We start from the raw sequence: 24,350 nt of genomic DNA, 5'->3' as shown, positions 1-24,350 counted from the left end.
TCAGTCTGGTTTTGTTCCGATGGCGGAGAACTGCGCTGTACCGAGTTCCGGCTCCATTTGCAACATTTCGTCCCTTTCCCGCGCGCTGTCCAACACCAGGCTCGACCTGCTGGACTCGGAGAGCTCTACTGCCCGCGATGGAGCTAATGTGCCCCGATCAGGCGCCAGTTTTCAGTCGCAGAGGCGCCGACTCCGCCGGCGATCAAGCAGCTACAGCGTGGAATCGGCGGACGGTCCAAGTGAGGTTCGAGTGTTGGTGATAAATACCGGCGGAACTATTGGCATGATGTACAGAGATAACGGTGAGTGAAAAACTTACAATCAATTGTACACAAAGCCGCATCCAGGACACATTGAAAAACATTTGTTCCGGAGTGACCCTTCAGGGACTTGCTTCAATTAAACTGTGGCTGAGCCGTACATTAAGTAGGGTTCAATCTCTTCCTAACGTGTCGGAGACATCCCTCGAGTTCGGCGACAGCGAGATCTTGATAATATGATCTCAGCCTTTCTGTCGGGATGTGTCCAGAATACTCGAGTCTAGAACTCGATATGAAGTAGAAATTGTAGATATGGTGAATCGGCACATTTATAGTTTTTTTTCACTTGGGGCCATCCAACTGTTTTTGCGACAGGTTACACGAGTTAAATGTTCCTCTATCACAGTTCGTGCGGAATTCGCTCTGCTTAGCTTGTTCATCACATGTAAATTGAGCCAATTATATTCACTAAAATTGTTAGAACCAGTGTTAATCGATGTATCCATGACCATTAAGGCTGGAAGCATATTCACTGATGGCTTTTTAAAGAGAAAACCACCTGAAGAAAGAATGTTTGAATGGTTGTTGGTATGGTTAAGAAAGTAGGACACTGAGTTACTTCAGGGTGAGCGTTCCAAGAGGAGACGTGGTAGATTAGATTACTTACAGTGAGGAAACAGGCCCTTCGGCCCAACAAGTCCACACCGACCCGCCGAAGCGCAACCCACCCATACCCCTACATTTACCCCTTACCTAACACTACGGGCAATTTAGCTTGGCCAATTCACCTGACCCGCACATCTTTGGACTGTGGGAGGAAACCGGAGCACCCGGAGGAAACCCACGCAGACACGGGGAGAATGTGCAAACTCCACACAGTCAGTCGCCTGAGTCGGGAATTGAACCTGGGTCTCAGGCGCTGTGAGGCAGCAGTGCTAACCACTGTGCCACCATGCCGCCCACACGGTGGTAGGCGATTAAAAACAGAATGAAAGCCGAGAGAACTGCGGATGCTGTAAATCAGAATCAAAAAACACAATTGCTGGAAAGGCTAAGCAGGTCTAGCTGCATCTGAAGAGAAATCAAAATTAACGTCTCGGGTCGGTGACCCTTACTCAAAACTCAGATCCTTCATTAGCCATCTGGGCTCAAAACGTTGGTTTGCTTTTCTCTCCATGGTTTTAGTTCACACTGAGTTACTGTTGCACAATTGTATGATTGGCCTCTTTTTAACCATTGTGTGATTCTATAAGTGAGTGGCAAATTGTCAAGTTTTGAGAAGAAAATTTAGGGAAGCCAAGAATGTAGTAATGTTGATAATAAACAAGATAAATGGATTGCGCAGAAAGGACAGAATTAGAGAAGTTATCAAAGAAACTGGGACGAAAGCCAATGTTGTCACACTAGAAGCCTGTGGTTTTGTTTAGAAGAAACAAAATAAGGATCCGGACATTAAAAAATTTAAAATGATTAAATTAAAATAATTACATTTTATTTATGTATTGTCGTGTGTATCTAAGTACAGTGTTTATGAGCTTTGTTTATGAGCAGTGCAGTGCAGGTAGACCATAGTAAGCAACGACTTACGGATCATAGGGTGAAAAAAAACTCAGACAGAGGCATACAGGGTGTGTGAGAGGCAAGATCAACATTAGCAAATGTAATGTATACCAGACTAGTTAGTTTGAAGAAAACACAAGAAAATGGTGAAAATGCAGTGATCAGAAACAAATGTGAAGAAGTTGAAAGGATATTGTACAGAAGGACTTAAAAGTTAAGCAATGAAAGTAACTTTAGAACAAACAAATACATGGACCACGTTACAAATGCTGTCAGCTAAAATAGACAATTGACAAAGGTGCAGGAGTGGGCCATTCTGCCCTTCGAGTCTGCACCACCATTCAGTATGATCATGGCTGATCATCCTTAATCAGTATCCTGTTCCTGCCTTATCTCCATAATCCTTGATTCCACAATCCTTGAGAGCTCTATCCAACTCTTTCTTAAATGAATCCAGAGCCTGGGCCACCACTGCCATCTGGGACAGAGCATTCCACACAGCCACCACTCTCTGGGTGAAGAAGTTTCTCCTCATCTCTGTCCTAAATGGTCTACCTCGTATTTATAAGCTGTGTCCTCTGGTTTGGCACTCACCCATCAGTGGAAACATGTTTCCTGCCTCCAGAGTGTCCACTCCTTTAATAATCCTATATGTCTCAATCATATCTCCTCTCAGTCTTCTAAACTCAAGGGTATACAAGCCCAGTCGCTCCAGTCTATGAGCGTAAGGTAGTCCCACCATTCCAGGAATTGACCTCTTGAACCTATGCTGCATTCCCTCAATAGCCAGAATGTCTTTCCTCAAATTTGGAGACCAGAACTGAACACAGTACTCCAGGTGTTGTCTCACCAGGGTCCTGTACAGCTGCAGAAGAACCTCTTTGCTTTTATACTCAATCCCTCTTGTTATGAAGGCCAGCATGCTATTAACCTTCTTCACCACCTGCTGTACCTGCATGCTTACCTTCATTGATTAGTGTACAAGAACACCCAGATCTCTCTGTACTGCCCCTTTACCTAAATTGATTCCATTTAGGTAGTAATCTGCCTTCCTGTTCTTGCTACCAAAGTGGATAACCATACATTTATCCACATTAAACTGCATCTGCCATGCATCTGACCACTCACCTAACTTGTTCAGGTCACCCGGTAATCTCCTAACATCCTCCTCACATTTCACCCTGCCACCCAGCTTAGTATCATCAGCAAATTTGCTAATGTTATTTCTAATACCGTCTTCTATATCATTAACATATATTGTAAAAAGCTGTGGTCCCAGTACTGATCCCTGCGGTACCCCACTGGTCACTGCCTGCCATTCCAAAGTGGAGCCGTTTATCACTACTCTTTGTTTCTTATCAGCCAACCAACTTTCAATCCAAGTTAGTACTTTGCCCCCAATACCATGCACCCTAATTTTGCTCACTAACCTCCTATGTGGGACTTTATCAAAAGCTTTCTGAAAGTCCAGGTACACTACATCTACTGGACCTCCCTCGTCCATCTTCAGAGTTACATCCTCAAAAGAATTCCAGAAGATTAGTCAAGCATGATTTCCTCTTCATAAATCCATGCTGACTCTGACCTATCCTATTATTTCTATCCAGATGTTTCGTAATTTCATTCTTTATAATAGACTCCAGCATCTTTCCCACCACTGAGGTCAGACTAACTGGTCTATAATTTCCTGCTTTCCCTCTCTCACCTTTTCAAAAAATGGTACAACATTAGCCACCCTCCAATCCGCAAGAACTGATCCCGAATCTATTGAACTCTGGAAAATAATCACCAACGCGTCCACGATTTCTCGAGCCACCTCCTTCAGTACCCTGGGATATAGGCCATCAGGCCCCCGGGACTTATCAACCTTCAGACCTAACAGTCTCTCCAACACCAATTCCTGGCAAATATAAATTTCTTTCAGTTCAGGTCCTTCAGCCACTGTTATCTCAGGGAGATTGCTTGTGTTTTCCCCAGTGAACACAGATCTGAAGTACCAATTCAATTCTTCTGCCATTTCTTTGTTCCCTGTAATATATTCCCCTGTTTCTGTCTTCAAGGGCCCAATTTTAGTCTTAACCATTTTTTGCCTTTCACATACCTAAAAAAGCTTTTACTATCCCCCTTTATATTATTGGCCAGTTTACTTTCGTGCCTCATTTTTTTCTCTGCATCTTTCCGTCTTAGTAATCCTCTGTTGTTCTTTAAAAGCTTCCCAGTCCTCCGTTTTTCCACTTTTCTTTGCTATGTTATACTTTTTCTCTTTTAACTTTATATGTTCCTTAACTTCCCTCGTCAGTCACGGCCACCCATGCCTCCTCCTAGGATCTTTCTTCCTTTTTGGAATGAACTTATCCTGTAACTTCTGCATTATACACAGAAATATCCGCCATTGTTCCACCACGGTCATCCCTGCTAAGGTATTGCACCGTTGAACTTTGGCCAGCTCCTCCCTCATAGCTCCATAATTCCCTTTATTCAACTGAAAAATTGTCACTTCCGATTGTACCCTCTCCCTCTCAAATTGCGGATTGAAGCTTATTGAATTATGGTCACTACCTCCTAATGGCTCTTTCACTTCGAGATCCCTGACCAATTCTGGTTTGTTGCACAATACCAGATCCAGAATTGCCTTCTCCCTGGTTGGCTCCAGCACCAGCTGTTCTCAGAATCTATCTCTGAGGCACTCCACAAAGTCTCTTTCTGAGGTCCAATACCATCCTGATTTTCCCAGTCTACCTGCATGTTGAAATCCACCATAACAACTGTAGTAACATCTTTGCGACAGGCCAATTTCAGCTCCTGATTCAACTTGTATCCGATTTCCAGCCTACTGTTTGGGGGTATGTGGATAACTACCAAGAGGGTCTTTTTACCCTTAGTATGGATAGTGCTGAGAAATACTGACTCTACATCCCCTGATTCTAGGTCCCCCGCGCAAGGGACTGAATATCATCCCTTACCAACGTGGCCACCCCACCCCCCTCTGCCCGTCAGTCTGTCCTTACGATAGCACGTGTAGCCTTGAATATTCATTTCCCAGGCCCTGTCCACTTGAAGTCATGTCTCAGTTATCCCCACAATTTCGTATCTGCCAATTTCCAAAAGCACCTCAAGCTCATCCATCTTATTTCTAATGCTTCGTGAATTCATGTATAGTATTTTTAATTTGTTACTGCCCTCACCCTTCCCATCAACTCCTATTTCACTCAACCTTACAGCATGATCTCTTTCTGAGTTTCCTGCCTCATTCACACAGTTGTCTTTCTTGACTTCCCTTGTTCTAACTTTCCCTCCAATTTCCTTCTTAAACATCCGGTTTGCACACCCCCCCCCGCTACTTAGTTTAAATGTAGCGGTGTTGCAGTAGCAAACCTGCCTGCCAGAATGCTGGTCCCTAACCTATTAAGGTGCAAACCATCTCTCTTGTATAATTTATGCTTGCCATAAAACATACCCCAATGATCCAAGAATTTAAATCCTGGCTTCTTGCACCAGTTCCTCAGTCATGCGTTCAAGTCAATTATCTCCCTGTTTCTGGCTTCACCAGCCTGAGGAACTGGAAGCAAACCGGAGATAACTACCTTGGACGTCCTGCTTTTCAGCCTTCTTCCTAGTTCACCGAAGTCCCGCTGTAGTGTGTTCCTCCTCTTCCTCCCGACATCATTTGTGCCGCTATGTACCACCACCTCTGGCTCTACACTTTCGTCCTTGAGGATTTCCTACACTCTGTCTGTGATGTCTTTAACCCTGGCACCAGGAAGGCAACACACCATCCTTAAATCCCGTCTGCTGCCACAAAAACACCGGTCAGTTCCTCTCACGATGGAGTCCCCTATTACCATGGCTCTGTGCGATATCCGACTCTTCCGCTCTGTCTCCATGCCAACTTTTGATTGACAGACCTGGCTGCCTCGCAGACTGGCAGTGTCATCTGTCTCTACTGTTTCCAAAAGATTCAACTTGTTCCTGACAGGTACTTCCCCCGGGGTCTCTGCACCTGTCTCCTCTCTGCCTTCCTCATCATTTGTTCTCTTCTGGTACGATTGGTGTAATAACCTTGCTGAGGGTTTTGTCCAGAAAGATCTCGTTCTCTCGGATGAGCCTAAGGTCCTCAAGTTCTTTCATCAGTGCTGCTATATCCTCTGTCAGTAGCTGAACGAGCAACAGTGTTGTACTTACCTCACACAGGAATTAAAATGAAACAATAATGCTCTATTAAAAAACAAATAATAGTTCCACACCAAACAAAAATGCACAAATACCAAGAAGGAACATAGCCATGAGAGAGCTGGTTGCCTTAGGCATGGTGAGATGTCTGTTTATATTGAATAGTAAATATTGGTTAGGATACTTGGCATACTGTTATTCAAACAGAACTCTTTAAGTTCAACTTAGCAAGTGGAAAAACACATCTCGTGCAAGTCAAGCTGTTCAACAATGCTGCATTCTCTTAGTACCATGTTGCAGAGTCAGCCAAAATCCTGTGCTTAAGTTTCTGGAATGGGTCTGAGGTCTCAAAACTAACAGGCCAATGCATCATGGGGTTTCACAAGGAATATTTGAGAGTCATTTCAAAAGGTGTAAGTCACAGGTTTGACTAAAACTGCCACATGTTCACAGAGAAAATTATGGAAAACAACTTAATTATGGAGAACAACTTTTGCTAGACATAGAAAATTTTTTGAAACATATAGCAAGAGCCAATTATGTTAGCTATTAAGTTAGAGGACTGAGAGGCCTGGACAGATGTGGCAAAGGTATTTTGAATAGAATGGCACAGCATCAAAATGAAGGTTTGAACCTTGTTATGAAGTTAAAGGCATGTACCGTACCTTTGGAGAGAGTGAATGCTGTTCTAAACTGAAAGATTGTAAGCACCTGGGTATGTGACTAGATGGCAGTCCCAGAGTGTACTGGAAAATTGAAAATACGTAACATTTGGTGTGAAATGAATACCTGAGTTGGTTGTTTTGACAACAACTCAAATTTAACCAGTTTAAATTTGCCCCAGGATAATAAAACCCAATTGAGTAAATTTATTGTTTTGCTAACATTGAACCAATGTTGGGGACATAAAAATGCAGATATTTTGAAAATTGCAGAGAGATCAACTGCCATTGAGAGAGAGAGACCCAAGAAATTATCAAACACTATCGAAGGTACCTTTCCATATGAAGCATTTTTGCAGTAAAAGAAAAAGATGACAACTCAGGGAGATCTTTATTTAGAAGAAGAAAGACACGGAAGACTACAGCGGCTGTGTGGTTTCATAATTAAGTTGATGTAATTTTAATAAGTGTCTTATTGGAACAGCATATCTTTATAGAATTGGAGGCAGATAATAAGCTAGAGAAAGGAAGGGAGCTTACAGTTGTGAATAGTTGTTTAATGTTCACTTTGATTAGATTAGATTAGATTAGACTTACAGTGTGGAAACAGGCCTTTCGGCCCAACAAGTCCACACCGACCTGCCGAAGCGAAACCCACCTATACCCCTACATTTACCCCTTACCTAACACTACGGGCAATTTAGCATGGCCAATTCACCTGACCTGCACATCTTTGGACTGTGGGAGGAAACCGGAGCACCCGGAGGAAACCCACGCAGACACGGGGAGAACGTGCAAACTCCACACAGTCAGTCGCCTGAGTCGGGAAATGAACCTGGGTCTCAGGCGCTGTGAGGCAGCAGTGCTAACCACTGTGCCACCGTGCCGCCCACGAATTGTAGAGTTAAACAATAAATTGATATTTTGTTTTGCATAGTGGAATTTCGGAATTCTCTGTCAGTCGTATTTTAACAGATTAAGAGGAGTCAGAAGGCTTCACCGCTGTGTCATGACAACCTTTATAACTGAGGTGAGGAGGAACTTGTTCACCCAGAAAGAGTGGATCTGTGGAAGGCATTACTGCAAAAGGCTGTGGAGACCAAGTCATTGAGCGTGTTTAAGACAGAGTCATCTTGAAGAAATGTAAAGAAATCAAGGGTTTCAAGAAATATATCAGCTGTATTAAATGGTGGAGCAAACTTAATGAGCCACATGGCCTAATTCTTCAGCTCTCTTATGGGGGGAACAAGGGAAGAGATATTGCAGAACATTAGAAAATTCTAAGATGTATTCACAACTCTAATAACATTCCTATAATTAATGTTGCTGAAAATCTAATTCCAATTGTAATCGTTTTGGCTTAAGAACTTGGTTCTGAATAAACACAGATAAAATATTTTTTTTTGGTTTTCTTTGTCTTTAGTACTTGCACCACAATCAAACTCCCTTGTCAAAGCCCTTCGAAAAATGCCAGGCCTGCATGATGAATGTTATGCTCAAGAAACCAAACTTTACGACTTCTGTGACTCACCAGAAAACACTTTGGTTCTTCCGTAAGTCACTATTTGTTTTTGTTTGCTGTCAAACTCTGGAAACAATTAACATTAGGCAAACATGGATTAAAAACCATCAGATTGCAGATAACATAGCATTGAACTTGTTTGTATCTAGATCTGATTCGCTTTTTAGGTCATTTCATAAAGATACCATGGTTCATGGCTCTCTTGTTTCTTAGTGTGAAGATGTAGTCAAGCCCCAAACCAGGATTTGAATTTGTCTGACAGGCTGATACTTCAGTGTAGTGTTGAAGACTTTGGAGTTGCATCATTTGAATTGAATATTAGATTTAGCTTAAATAGTAAATGAAGAGCAGAAGAATGGCATGGTCTTTCTCATTTCAATGTAGCCATAATATAGTTGAGTAATGCAAGGTACTAAAATGAAAACCTTGAATTTAGTGAATGTTTTCTATGCCATATGTTTTCTAATTATATAAAGAATCAATTATTCACTTGCTGAATTGACTTCTGTGATCACCAGAGCTGATTGCGTTGGGAGGGATGATTTACTATGTGATCTTCCATTGCAACAAACGCATCAAACTCCAAATTCACGAAAGCGAGGTGGTGTGATGATAGTTACCTGATAAAGGTTGATTTGTTCTCTTGGTTGATTAAAAAAGTAAATCAAGGCACCTCCCCACCCCCCCACCTCCTTGCGCGCAAACAAGCACACACACGCACTCCGAGGTCTGATCAGCAATTGATCCTATCAGCAAGTATATAAATAAAATTTTTAATTTGATAAAGATTTTGATTATTTTAACATTCACTACTTTTATCAATGGCATACTTGTCGAATTTACATAGTATCAATAGCTTCATGAATAGCATTGAATATTTAAGAATTGATCAAATATTAAAATTGATAAAAGGTTGCTGAAAAGAATTGCATAATGTGATGATGTGGGGGGATACATCATATTTTATTGTAAGGGAATCGACAGTTTTTATACATGTTGTCAATGATGAGATTTTGCATGTGTGAGACCAGCAAAGTTTACTTATTGATTTATTTAACGTTAAATAAATCAAAAATTATCAGTATTAGAAATATAAAACTGTTTCTTCTGTTTATAGTCTTTGTAAGTCAAATAAAAGGATTGTATATTCAGTAATTGAATATTCACCTCTTCTGGACTCATGTAACATGAACACAGATGATTGGGCTAAAATTGCAGTCGATATAGAGGTAAGTTGAAATTTGGGCCAAGTACGAGTTGATTTTAATGGAATCAGTCAATGCTGAAAATACATTGCATGGTCATTAGTTGTAAAACAAATAATTCAAAAGACTTGCATCGGACTTGTTCAAAAGGAGCTAATCTGATGTAAAAGATCTCCATGTAATAAATACTTTGTAGACCAAGTTTTTTTTACTGGTTTAGACATTGTAGTTGGATGTTTAGCATTCATTGAATAAACATACTTACAATTTGTCGTATTTACCTTTCTAAAACATTTTGAAATGACATTAAAGATATAAAACAGACATCAATGTCTCTCAATATCCCCAATCTTTTACGATACTCTTGTTGGAACTCCAGTGCATGATAGAATTCCATATGAGGCCAAGACCCATGTGCTCGGTCTGCAGTTTACCTTCAAGGTTCTGTGGACCTCTTTAATTGATAGAAATTGTGTCTATTATTCCCTTACATAAGATAAGGGGATGGGAACGGATGGAGTTTGAATGCCAAATCCTCAGTTATTTTTTAGTTGACTGATATTAATGGTATGCAACGCCTCAGTTAGTTCAGGGTGTTGGGTATAAGAGTAGGGAGGTCTTACTACAATGTACAATTTGTTAGTGAGACCACATCTGGACAACTGTGAGCAGTTTGGTCCTCTTATTTAAGGAAAAATATTTAATTGGAAGCTGTTCAGACAAGGTTCACCAGGATGATTCCACCCCACCCCACCCCATGGAGGGATTGTCTTATGAGCAAAGATTAAACAGGTTGGACCTCTGTTCACTGGCGTTTAGAAGAGTGAAAGATCAGCAATTCTGGTCTCCTTCCTATCAGAAGGATATTGTGAAAGATTTACAGGGATGTTAGCTAAAAGCAAATTACTGTGGATGTTGGAATCTGAAACCAAAAGAGAAAATGCTGGAAAATCTCAGCAGGTCTGACAGCATCTGTAAGGAGAGAAAAGAGCTGACATTTTAATTCTAACTGACCTTTGTCAAAGCTGTTTGTCAAAGCTTTGACAAAGGGTCAGTTAGACTCGTAATGTCAGCTCTCTTCTCTCCTGACAGATGCTGCCAGACCTGCTGAGATTTTCCAGCATTTTCTCTTTTGGTTTACAAGGATGTTGCCAGGTTTGGAGGATTTGAGCTAGAGGGAGAGGCTGAATAGGCTGGGGTTGTTTTCCTTTGAGCGTTGGAGGTTGACGGGTGACCTTATAGAGGTTTATAAAATCATGAGGGGCATAGATAGGGTAAATAGACAAAGTTTTCCCTGGAGTGGGGGAGTCCAGAACTAGAGGGCATAGGTTTAGTTTAAGAGGGGAAAGATATAAAAGAGACCTAAGGGACAACCTTTTCACGCAGAGGATGGTACATGTGTGGAATGAGCTGCCAGAGGAAGTGGTGGAGGGTAATGGGCCAGGTGCTGGCAGATGGGGCTAGATTAATTTGGGATATCTAGTTGGCAGGGACGAGTTGGACTGACGAGTCTGTTTCCATGCTGTACATCTGTGACTCTATCTTGAAACATATAGGATTCTAAATGACATTGACAGAGTAAATGCTGAAAGAATGTTTCCCTTCATGGCAGACTCTAGGACTAGAGGGAATACTATCAGAATAAAGGGGCACTAGTTTCAGATTAAGATAAGGTGGAACTTATTTTCTGATGGCTGAACTCCCCTGCTATCGAGAGCTGTGGGTACAGAATCCTTGTGTATATTTAAGTCATGGTAGATTCTTGATCAGTAAGAGAATCTAGGGTTACAGGAAAAGGGCAGCAAAGTGGACATGAGTGTTGTATCAGCCATGATCTTATTGAATGGTTGAACAGTTTTGAGAGGCTAAATGGCCTATTCCTATTTCCTATAGTCTTATGGACGGTCAGCTGAATTATCATGTTATGTTTGTGCTGATTTTGCCAGCTGCATTTTATCAGCTCAATAAGCAATACACAGCATGAGAAATAAAAGATTTATTCATAGTGAACTAAAATTTGCCATTAGTTGTATTCCTAGCAAACCAACCTTAATTGGTCAGATGCATTGGAAATCATCCTCACAAATCTACTGTTCTCTAATCTTCATATTCTCCTTTCTCTCAGAATAATTACCAACAGTACAATGGCTTTGTGATCCTTCATGGCACAGATACAATGGCCTACACTGCTTCAGCCCTTTCTTTTATGTGTGAGAACCAAGGAAAGCCCATCGTCTTGACTGGGTCTCAGGTAAGCTGCAATGTCTTAGAGACTTTACCATGCAGTTCTAGGACAGTGATTCATATTTCACATAAACACACATGGAACATTGTAAAACCATGGAATTTGTACATTGTGATAACCCTTATAAATCATTAGTAAGTCAAATGGTATTGACGTTCATTCTTGTTTTTATGTACAGATTTCCCCTGTTATCTGAAAGTAGAGCGTTCCTATGAAACCTTTCATAAGCCGAAATGGTGTAAAGCAAAGAAGCAATTACCATTAATTTATATGGGAAAAACTTTTGAGCGTTCCCATACCCAAAAAAACCTACCAAATTGTACCAAATAACACATAATACCTAAAATAACACTAACGTATTGTAAAAGCAGGAATGGTATGATAAATACACAGCCTATATTGTATGTACAGTGTAGTTTCACTTGCATGCACAATGTCTTTATTTCGTTTACCTCGATCGCTGCTGAAGGCTGAGGCTGCCTCTATAATGCCTCACTGCAACACAAACGCTGAACACTACTTTCACTTTTCACCTTTCTTCACAAAAGTGAAATTCCTCTTCGGATTTCTTTCAGTTAGCAAAGAAGGTGGACATTTTGGAGGGCACCTTGATGAAGTTTGCATTGCAATGGAGTAGGAGGAACTGGGAGGATTAAATAGAGTCCTTACAGAAAGCACGGTGTGAGGCTGTATACTCGAGGTAACTATGGGAGTCAGTGCATTTGTAGTGGATATTGATCAGGACCAGCCGATGTCAAGGAAGGGAAGGGAAGAATCCGAGATGGACCAGGTGAAGGTGAGGAGGAGTGGAAATTGGAAGCCAAATTAACAAAATCTTTCAATTCTGGATGAGAGGGGGAAGCAGCACTGATTATGTCATTAACGTATTGGAAAAAGAGTTGTGCGTGTGGGCCTGGAGTAGATTGGGACAAGGGATGTTTCATGTACTCTACAAAGAGACAGGCATAACTGGGGCCCATGTAGATACCATGGCCATACCCTTGACCTGGAAAAAAGGAGAGGAGTTATGGGAGAAATTATTCACAGTGAGAATGAGCTCGGACAAGTAGCGAAGGGTAGGGGGTGGATGAGCAGTTGGTTTTATGTTTATTGACATGTCCCTTAACCTAAGTTGCCAGTTTACTTTCACTAGCTCTCCTTTTATGCCCTTATTTCAATTTTAAAAGCAGTCTTGGACCTACATTTCTCACTCATAAAATTCAATCATATTATGGTTGCTGCTACCCCAAGGTGCTTTCACTGAACTTCGAATTTAGTCCTACCTCAGTCAAAACCAGGTCTGGTATAGCCTGCTCTCTAGCTGGCGCCATAACATGCTGGTCTAAGAAGTTTCCCTGAAAACGTTCAATGTATTCCTCATTCAGGCTACTTTTTCCCACCTGATTTTTCCAGTGCGCACAAAGATTAAAATCCCCCATATAATTGCTGTATTGTTTCGACAAGCTGCCATTATTTCTTCCTTGATGTCCTATTCAGCATGAGGACATGTGCACGTCTCCCACAAGTGACCTCTTGTCTTTATCCACACTGCTTAAATATCCTCGTTTCATAAATTTAAGTCTTCTCTCTCACTTGCAATCTCTTGCTCCTGCTAATGTCATCTTTAATTAACAGAGCTACTTCTCCACTCTTTCCTAGTTTCCTATCCTTCCCAAATGTCACATACCCTTCAATATTCAATTCCCAATCTCAATTATCTTGCAGTCACATCTTAGTAATGGCCACCAGATCAAGTTTGTTTATATCAATTTCTTAAACTGGTTCATCTGTTTTGATTTGGATGTAACATGCATTCAAATAAAGTGCCTTAAGTTTTGTCCTTTGTAACATTTTTGAGACCTCTCACTTTACCTGCTAACTTGTTCTTAGATTGCTCTGTATTTCCAACATTTTCTGTTTTTTGCTTAGATGTTTCCTCTATTCTTAACTACCCTTCCTGTGATTTCCTTGATTCAGATCTTCTTCTATGAAGAGACAGCATGCAGAGTTTAACCATCTCTAAAGATATTTTGAGTAATTTCATTGATTGAAATTTCACTTACTGGCAATGCTAATATGTTTATTTTACTGTATCTGTAATAGCTTTTGATTGGATAGTTATGAGCATGTTTTGATTTGTACACATTATCCCCCTCAGCAGTTGTAATCTCCGTGTATATAAATCCAATCTCTCTTGCCTTTCTCACGGTGAGCCACATGATCTCCTCTCCTATAAAAATGGGGTATTTTACCTAGTAACACCGAGCCTATTATCAAGTACTTAGTGTGACATGAACAGAAGTTCTTTTTTCATTGCTTAGTAATTTTGTTTTTTCCCCTTCTTTGTAACTTACATACTCCAACTGTTATTTAACTACAAAAGCTCTAGTTAAGAGTCCTTGATCACTCCTACATTTATATACCTCTTTTGATCTTCTATTAATGAATATACTTACTACTTTCATTTTTTAATGACTGAAAATATGCAAGATGATGTCCCAGGCTAGTCATAGACATTGCAACATTGACAACAGTATGCTTTGTTAGCAAGAGGATGGTCTTGATATTTGGCAGCAATGGAATGGAATGGATGCCTGCGTTTGGAAGCATGCTGGGGCCTAGGTTTAATCATACATACTTGCTGAGTTGGAATGTGTGGTTTGAAATTCTATTGCCATTTGTATTCAATTTCTGCCAATTCCTGCATTTCAGTATCACAGGTGTATAATTTATATTTGAGTAATATGCTTTTTAAATATTATACATATTTCTAGTTTGTTAGATAATAAAAGCTAACAAATGTTTAATTGGCAGAATCTGTCACATGCAGTATGATGCATTTGTGAAACTTGTTTGTCGACAGTATTTTTAGAATTCCTGTTCAAATACAAGCAATTGAATGTCTGTTACTAGTTCCATAACAGCTGCATAAACTTGTCCTCATCCACCAATGTTAATTTACTCTTCTCAGAACAGAATGAACCACTGTGAAATTCTCCACTTCTAACATTAAACGGTATTATGGCATAATTATCACCAATATACTGAAATTCATATAGTTTCATGCTATGATGAATTAAAAATGCCACAAAAAGGATACTACATATAGTAAATGACTTTTGTCTAAATTCCAATAATTCATACCCAGCACTACCATCACCACCCACCAGCCACTACTAATGTGGTAGCAAAATAAAGACTTAACCAGTGATCAAAGCAATGCAGGATCTGGGTTTCTTTACACTGATGCAAAAGTCAGATGAAGGTCTAATTTTCCAATCAGGGTTGGCTTTCTTATTTCCAACCTAGATCACATTAAAAATTGCTCACTTAGCTTCAGTGTAGCTTTTTAGGTGAACTTTCTAGGTTAGGAGCATTTCCACCTGTAACAGTGCAGATGGGCTCATAAATCCTCACGGCAGCAGAGTGAAATAACACAATGACACCTCCTTTTTCAGGAGTAGAGTTGTACTCTCTGACTTTGATAAATACTTGAGAGATAGCCTTTAGAGTCAGTCAAATGGCAGGATTGATGAGGAGTACAGGTAATAGGTTGGTGAGGGGGCAGGTTGTTAGCTGGGTAGAGGGGTAGTTTGCCAGGTGGGTTAGAGGTAAATTCAAGGCTGAGGGCAGGTGACTCTTATGAAGGGACACATTCAGCAATGTGAGTGGATTATTGGGGTCTCTTGAGATGATTGAGTCACACGGGTGAGAGGGCTTCTGATCCGTGGGGCAATGTTGAATATGTGGGGCATCTGGGAGGGATGTGTTTGGGCTATCAGTGCTGTTGGGTGGAGTGGGACTGGACTTCATTAGTCATCGGTAGAGCTTTTTTCTCTTAATGTTAACGGGTTCCAATTCTACTAGCATTTCCTGTCAACTGTTCAGATAAGTAAGTTAGAAAACTGTGCAACTGACTCGAGTTAAGGACTTCCTGGGACGGCTATCACTGTTGAGTTGGAACTCAATTGGAAATTTCAACTTTCTGGGCAATTCTTGCAGCGCCTTCAGCTGGTACCATAAGGTCCTGACATACAACTCCAGTCTGTATTTCAGTAGTGATTCTCTTCCTGTTTGAGGATCTGGGTTATCCGAACGAGAGTGAGACTCTGAAGGAGAGAGCCTAATTTCACTTAAAGCTGAATTCTGGTTTGTTTCCTTATCCTGAATTCACCTGAATTTCTTTGTGTTTGTTGAAAGGAAAATCTGATAATCACATTAGATTTATTCAGGCTGCAGTTATAATGCCAGTAGATTACAGGTGGAAGTGAGGTGTAAATAATTTCATTCTAAGATTCTGCATTGAGGATATCATCATGATCCTTAAGCCCCTAGAAATCACAAGTCGCAAAAGTTCCAAGTGATCTGTTTGCCTTAAGATAATTTTGGTTACATTTAATTTGCTTTTAATCATGTGCTGTAACTCTGTGAGCAGATTATACACTTCTCAAGTAGTGAAAACAATAAAAAGACATTTAAAATACTTAGTTTTCACCTTCTGAACTGACAGGATTCCACACATGCCTCATTTGTCAGATTCATATTCCATCTAGTTCAGCTATAGCTGGAATTAGCTATGGTTCTTCATCTAATCAACTTCTTTGCTGAGTATCATGTCCAAAGAATTAAAAATCAGTTGTATGATTTTCAGTGTTGAAACACATCAGAGTAAAGCTAGGCTTTGGAAATTATGTCAAATGTATTCACACAATCACAGGATTTAAAGTAGTTGGTAGAAGGATTAGAGTGCAATTGAGGCAAAAAATCTTTTCATCCAGAGGGTGGTGTGAATCTGGAATTCTCAGCTTGAAAGGGTGGATGGGACAGCAATGCAAACTCTTCATAGAGGGGCCATTTGAAGAGGTACAGGAGCAGAGAGGCTGTACTGACATGATGTAGAGCCATGGGGTAACATCTCTAGTTTCATGTTGTCTGGCTGTGCTTTTGTGAATTACAACACCACAGAGGCGATTATTGTCCCAGAAGGATTTGGAACAACTTGGGCCTCATCATGACTAATATATCATTTACTGTCACTTAAACGCAAGCTTTGTGTGGTTTGCTGCAACCACAAAAGACCAAGAAGAAAGAAACTCTGGATTTGGGAAGGAAACGGTGGGCTGTCAGGATAGAACACAGAATTCCAACAACCAGTCACTAAACTCTAAACCATGAATTTAGTATTGTCCTGTTCACATCATATACTTTCTGGCCTGTCAAGCCAGATTTCACACCTGCATCCATTCTTCCAGGTTCCCATCTATGAGATGAGAAATGATGGTCATGATAATTTGCTTGGAGCACTTCTGATTGCTGGTCTGTATGTAATACCAGAGGTAAGCATGTCCTCTTCAGTAAGTTCAGCTTTGGTAATTCAGTCAATATACTACCTTTTACTTGTTATCTTTTTATTCAATTATTTAGGTTAGCCTCTATTTTCAACACAAATTATACAGAGGAAATCGTGTGACAAAAATAGATGCTGGAAGTTTTACTGCATTTTCTTCACCTAACCTCCGTCCACTTGTCAATGCTGAAGTGGAAATTAAAGGTAAATCACAGTTAGAATTTAAATGTCTAAGATTTATTTATTTCCTAATTGGGCAGTATCTTTTCTCCACATATTGAGGAGAAAGAATTAGTAAAAAAAAATAAATAAATGGTGTGTTTATAAGTGATTTGACAACCTTAATAAATCCTTTTTAGATGTTTGCTACAAGAATAATAAGTGGGACAAGAATTTATATTTTTTGGTTAGGACTGTGTCTTTAGGCTGAATTTGTGGTCCCATCCCATGCTGTTGGGAATAGTCAGTAGACAGTGATTTTAAGAGAATGTGCACATTGCCCATTTAAAGGTGGGTGTATAGGCTCTCAAGGATGGTAAATAAGAGACCTCCTGCCTGGGCGAAACAATAGTATTGTACTTAAGGAAAAGAGTAAGCATCTCATCAATAATGTTAGCAAGTTTGAATTGTGAAAAAATGGCCACAGTTGTTGGGTGACCACTTTGGCCAAGTAGGTGCTGAGTACCTTAAAGGCATTCTGGACTGTTACATGTGCACACATTTTCAAAATTCAATGAAACTTTCTGTAACTGTAATATTGGATGGACATATATTGTGATTTTACTCAACTGAGTCACAATTTCATTTTAGTTCTGCTTTTCTTGAGTTACAACAGGTATAGTTGGAGTGCAGGAACAAAGGAGAAAGTGGGATATGAAGGAATAGTGAAAAAGATTAAAAGGTCGGAGAGCAAATGATGTTAGATGAGTTAGGAATGAAAAATAAGGAGTCCTCCAAGTATGATGAGTGGAATCTGAGATGATGGGTGGCTTACAAATTTGGAGAAAAGTACAAATACCACACAGTAAGGTTTTAAAATAAAATCAAAAATAAAATAACTTTCATATGGGCAGTTCACTTTCCAGATGATAGTATTGTGAACAGCAGCACCATCTAATTACAGTGTTTTTTTAATATTTTAAAATCCCAAAGTGCTTCATTGGCTTGTTATGTAGATCATTTGACACAGACATATAAGAAGATATTAGGACTGATGAGACTTGCTGTTGTGATAGAATATGTGAAATTGGTGATTCACTGGACGTCAGACTTAGAAAGTTGGGGAGGGTGATAACCTGGAGGAATTTGATAACAATGAAAATTTTAAAATCAAACTATTTCTATATCAGAAGGCAGTGTAGGCAATCAAAAACAGGGCAGCAGTTTTGGATGCACTCAGGTTTACAGAAAATAGAAGATGGAAGGCCAAAATATATTAATAATATGTTAATTATTTGTTGGAATACATTAAGTCCCTGCTTAATGTTGAGTCAATGGGATCAGACCAAGACATTCAGCACACAGAGCCTCCTCTGCCTGCAGAAATTTTACAGAATCTCCCGTTTATGAAGCAGATGATTTAATCCACTTAACCAGTGTGCCATGCATATTCTTAATTTAGGTGCCACGTCTCTTGTGTACTTTGCTGTGTTGGCTTCACTACTGCCTTGCTCTGAACTCCATCCAGTGGTGAAAATTAGTTAATACAAATTAGTCTAGCTGCTCCCAGAATTAGCTTTTGTCACTAGATGGAGCTGGTCTATAAAACCGTACAACACAATAAAGTTGAGCCTAATACTTTTTTACAGAACAATTATTTTTTTTTTACTTTGTGATGCATTTTATTTTGCCAGTTAATTCGTTTTCATGTACAGTGTTGCACCTATGTAGTTCAGTTTTTCAACCTTTACATTAGATATTGCTCAGAAAATACAAGGAACATGATTGTTGCTTTAAAATTGATTCTTATGGGAAACTATAGTTTACTTAAAGTTGTAATTTTCAAGAATGCAACCACAACTTTGAGGGCGTACTGTCACTGGGTCTGGAATCAACAGAAATATCATTGAAGGTTTCAGAAAAAGATGTACTGAGAGGAAACAGAGAGAAAATATTAAGGAGATGACAATAGACAGTTTTTGTAAAACTGGGCATATGGTTTGATATTCTATTGAGGTCAATGGTTTTTATTCTTTCATGGGATATCAGGGTTGTTGGCAAATTCAGCATTTACTATTTAATCCTAATTGTGGCTGAGAAGGTGGTGGTGAGTTGTGTTATTGAATAGATGCAGATCATACAGTGTAACTACATCCCAGTGTTGAAGTAAGGTTTCCAGATTTAGACCCAGCAACAGTGAAGAAGTGGTGATATAGTTGTCAGTAGCAATGGTGAAGGCAGTTTGCAGGTGGTGGTATTCCTGTGCATCTCTGACTCTTGCCCTTCTTGATATTAGACTTAGTAGGTCTCAGAGGCATTGTTGAAGGATGCTTGGTGAGTTGTTGCATCTTGTATATGGTACGTATTGTGCACCGCTGGTGGAGGGGATGAATGTGAAAGTAATAGATGTGCCATTCAAATGGGCTGCTTTATCCTGGATGGTGTTGAGTTTCCTGATTAGTTTTGGAGCAGCATTCACTCGCCTTAGAAACTCTAGGCCTCTGACTTACTGTTAAAGCCACAGAATTTAAATGATTGAGTTACAATTCTGATTACTAGTGAATCTCAGGATGTTGAAGGTGAGGGAATTCTGGGATATTAATGCTCTTAAATGTCAAAGAAAGTTGGCTAGATTCTTTATCTTTGGAGATGATCATTGCCTTACAATACCATGATACATATGTACTTAGCAGCCCAAGCCTGAATATTGTCTGTGAGCATAGATTGCTTCATTACCTGTGGGCTTGAATGATACTATTTCTGACCTCACAATGAAGAAAAGGCTAGGTGGATGAAGGTTATTCACTGACCAATAAAGAAATGCAGTCATAAGTATTCCAAGCACACTCTGCTTTTGACCAATCAGCATACAAGGATTGAAATATCATAATGTCCTATGATATCACTTTAACTTATTTACCAAAAATAAATTAGCTACATCAGATTCTCAGTTGGCCTCCAGTTACACATAACTACTGTAATAAACAATATGTGTTACACTGTATATAACTTTACAGTAGATACCTGTGTATTTGAATTTGAGGTTTTACTAATGCCAAGCTTGCTATCTCCATTTTGCTTCTGTGGACTGTGACACAGGCAGTCTCAGACAACATTTCTATTGTTTGCACTCCTCCATTGATCCTTTCTCATTCTACCTGTTACCTGAACTTCACACCATTTTCATTTTTGGGTCAACTTACAGCATACATTCAGGGGCACTTATCTGGCTGTGGAAAATGGGAATACATTTATATGGTACATCAGATATTTTTCATTTCATTTAGCTTGTTTGTCTATAAGGTGTAAAGTGTACACTGAATTTGGTAAAGACATATAGTATGTTGTTTTCTTGTAATAAGCAACGGGTACATTTAGAGAGCCCAAGCACATTCTAATACTCTTGTTATTATTAATGTGGTATAATAGGAAAATTACTTGTTAGCCTTTTAAATACCGATCAGAGTCCAATACACTGCTAATTGATTTATACATCTTGCTGTGAGAAAGCATTCAGTCTGAACACAGCATTTTTTTTTAAATTGTGAAACTGGTTCAACAGCCCCAAACAATTATTTTCAGACTTTTATACTTTGGAAGTTGGCATTGTAGCATTCATTTGGTAGGAGAGAGGTGAAGGCTGGGGAGAAAATTTAGAAGCTGTAAAGTTGGACTAGGATGACCTCCACAGCAAAGACGAACAGAAAACATCAAGGCCACACTGGGAATTAAAAACAAACATGCAACAAAATTATGCTCCTTAGAAAGAAGAGATATATTGTGCTTACACATTTGTTGTTAGTAAGTCTGACCACGGAAAGAATGAGGTGGTAATAGGAATTTTTGAATTTCTAAAATAGAAACAAAAATGCATAGAAAATAGACATGAGTGACTTGACATAAAATTAACATTTTATATGTGATCCTTCATTAAAATACAATATTCTGATGGAAGGAAATCTTTTCTGTTATAGTCATGGTCTCTGATGAGCTTTTGCTTCTTCTGTCCTAAATTCTTCATCTCTGAACTTATTTTTTAGAAGTCTGTTCGTTGACTCTGATAACATTGATCATTTTGATTTTTATGGCTGCTAATGTACTAGCTTTCATATGTGATCAATAATAATTGAAGTAAACAGTAAACCTGTAATAATTTGGAAGAAGAAAGAGGATCACCTTATCTCAGCAAAGTTAGAGAAACCAGGGAATCAGTGCACTGTGAAGAAACTATAAGCTGCAGACATTTCAGTGGCGTTTACACATGTGCAGAGTTTTTCTTGCTGTTTCAAGTATAGTTTTCTTACCTAAAATCAATTTTCTGAAGAATGGGGATGGGAGACAATAGAAAGATTTGGAGTCACAACCTTTTACTGCTGCTGAAAGAAAGACATTTTTTGGATTCCCACTGTTCAACCAAATCTGCAACAGTGCTCTTTCAGTACAAAAAGTATTAGATTTTAGTGACATTCAATAGTTTCAGCAAAGTTATTCAAATATGTAATTAATAACAGGGACAATAGGAGATTCTGAATAGTTAGAGTCCAGTGCAAACAATCCTGTTGTGAATAGTGACAGGCAAGGGTCTTTTGTTCAATTAAATAATCAACACATTTGTAGCAAAATTGGCTTAAACTCAAGAGAGATGTCAGATTCTGAGGCTGTACTCAGGAGAAGAGAGAGCTTCTTGAAATTAAGTTTATGGATTATGTCAAGTGAAAAAGCTTAATTGTATACAGGTAATAAATAGGAAAAGGAAGGGTGACAAGAACTTGCAGAAATAAGCTGGTTAGAATCTGGTGTTGGAAGAAAAAATTATGTTCTTTACTATTGCGAAGGTGCACAGTAAAGCAGGAATCATTGCAAACATGAGATAACAATACCCTTTGATCTGAATCATGATCACACCATCTGAGATTGGCCAGATCAGGGTCACTGTCAAATCTCAGATATTGTGATCACGATTAAGATCAAAGGAAAGCCTTTTGATCTGATTATCGTATAGATTTATGTCTGAACACAAGATCACAGTGAGCAGGATATTGAAGCATTTTATTGTGATATGCTGAAGAGTTATGATCAAATTAAATCAACTGATGGATAACGTAAACACTAAAATTAGTGAAGGAACCTTTGGAACACTTGTCAGTAAAATGGGAAATGATCTGACAGTGATTAGATTAGATTAGTTACAGTGTGGAAACAGGTCCTTCGGCCCAACAAGTCCACACCGACCCGCCGAAGCGCAACCTACTCTCCTATGTTAACCACTTCACTTAACACTATGGGCAATTTATCTTGGCCACTTCACCTAACCTGCACATTTTTGGACTGTGGAGGAAACCGGAGCACCTGGAGGAAACCCACGCAGACACTGGGAGAGTGTGCAAATTCCACGCAGTCAGTCGCCTGAGGCGGGAACTGAACCTGGGTCTCTGGCGCTGTGATAAACACCTTCACTGAAAACAGTGAACTTGGAGAAGTCCAGTCAATGTATTTCAAAATCAAATAGATTATATATGATGGGGAAACAGCATTTTATGGTCAGTATAAATAACATTTCTACGTATCTCATCATGGCTAAAGACTAATGCTGTAATGAGATATATGGTGAAGTGTTGGAGCTGAAAATAAATTGTAAAAATCAGAATTATGCATGAAAAGATGATAGAGTAGGTACCCTTCAGTAAGCCTGAATAAATTGGGACTTATCTATTCCCATGTAATTAAATTTCCATAGTTGTGATAAATATTAATTATTGCCTCATCCAAAATATTAATGTTTTTGAAGTGTAAAGTATAATTACTTCAGATTTTCCATATTGTTTAAGACTTAAAAGGATGTAATGTTTTTAAAAAGGTATTAATTGTGTCTTTTTTTCTCTCCCTTGCTTAATCTTTCTTTCTCTTCGAAATGACAATTCCTGTCAGACACTACATGCCTTGATAAATATTGTGTCATCTTGCTATTTTCGGAATTGTACATTTGTATGCAATCATGTGGCTCCTTGATCTCCTGTGGAGCTTCTGTGCTGAAATATGGTTCAGTTGACTGCAAATTCCACTGTTAATGCCCATAGAAAATCCATTAACTGCTGTATATGTATTGACCAGCTGGAGCCATTCATTCTCACTGACCCGAATGTCGCAAATGCATTATATTTAGAAGGTTTGGTTTCAATTAAGTGTTTATTTTTTTATTTGATAGTTTGTTCCAGGGATGTTGTCATAGAGTGTGGAATGATTTTGTTGCAAATTTAGATCTATTACTGATACCACCTTCAGGTGTGTTACTTGCTTCCATAGTGTGACAGTAACATCCTTTATAGAGACCAAATATCGGTGTCATTCACAACTGTACTTCTCCAATAACTCAGACTCTAGATCCAGCAAATACTTCATCGAATTAGGACAGATAGAAATCATTAAACACTTTGACAGTGTAGGTTGATAATATCAAACAAATGCTATGTTTGGATTCATTTAATCCAAACCAAATGACTTACATTTAAATAATATGAAGTTTCTTCTCCGTTTGCTAGACAGTTCCTCAAGTTTGAGGATGGTTTAATTATAATATTTAGGTCATACTGAGTAAAATTCAAGTCATCATAGCAGTTGATGATCTTACACTGACTTCTAAATAAATTTTGACATTGCTAATCTCATTGCTTCCATTAAAATTACACATCAGACCCCTTGTCATTGCAGCACAGAAGGTTGTGGATTGAAGCCTCGCTTCAGTACTTGAGCACAGAAACCAAGGTTGCACTGCAGTACTGAAGGAGTGCTGCATGGTTAAAGGTGTTTTGAATCTGTTCTCTCGGATTAGCGGTACAAAATCCCATGGTACTATTTTGAAGAAGACCAGGGAAGTTACCACAAGTGTCCCAGTCAGCATTGGTCACTCTGTCATCTTCACAAAAATAGATATCTGGTAACTGTTTGTTTTTTTTCTGCACTAAAAATAGGACAAATCCAACCCAGCCATTTACTTTGCCATCGGTTTGCTTTCAGGCATCAGAAAAGTAGTACAAGGGATCATAACTGTGCTGTATCCTGTTCACTAACCGTCAGTTTGGGTTCTGGCATGGCCGCTCAGTTCATGATGTCATTACAGTCTTGGTTCAAATGTGGATAAAAGAGCTGAATTCCAGAGGTGAGGTGAGAGTGTCAGCTCTTGACATCAAGGTTACTTTTGACCAGAAGTGGCATCAAGGAGT

General features: G+C 39.3%; 1 protein-coding gene across 2 annotated transcripts in view; it reads left to right on the top strand.

Moving 5' to 3' along the window:
* Positions 1-24,350, top strand: part of LOC132817931 (60 kDa lysophospholipase-like) — a 66,443-nt gene continuing 42,093 nt past the window's right edge. For both annotated transcript variants that reach the window (XM_060828474.1, XM_060828473.1), the window contains exons 1-6: positions 1-302; positions 8,076-8,205; positions 9,292-9,403; positions 11,505-11,630; positions 16,877-16,960; positions 17,049-17,175. In XM_060828474.1, coding sequence (XP_060684457.1) covers positions 20-302; positions 8,076-8,205; positions 9,292-9,403; positions 11,505-11,630; positions 16,877-16,960; positions 17,049-17,175 — 862 coding nt within the window. In that variant the 5' untranslated portion in view covers positions 1-19. The remainder of the gene's footprint in view (positions 303-8,075; positions 8,206-9,291; positions 9,404-11,504; positions 11,631-16,876; positions 16,961-17,048; positions 17,176-24,350) is intronic.

This window comes from Hemiscyllium ocellatum, chromosome 8 (genome assembly GCF_020745735.1).
Source record: "Hemiscyllium ocellatum isolate sHemOce1 chromosome 8, sHemOce1.pat.X.cur, whole genome shotgun sequence".
Taxonomy (NCBI): domain Eukaryota; kingdom Metazoa; phylum Chordata; class Chondrichthyes; order Orectolobiformes; family Hemiscylliidae; genus Hemiscyllium; species Hemiscyllium ocellatum.
The sequence above is the reverse complement of the archived record's forward strand: the minus strand, read 5'-3'. Positions and strand labels throughout refer to the sequence as shown.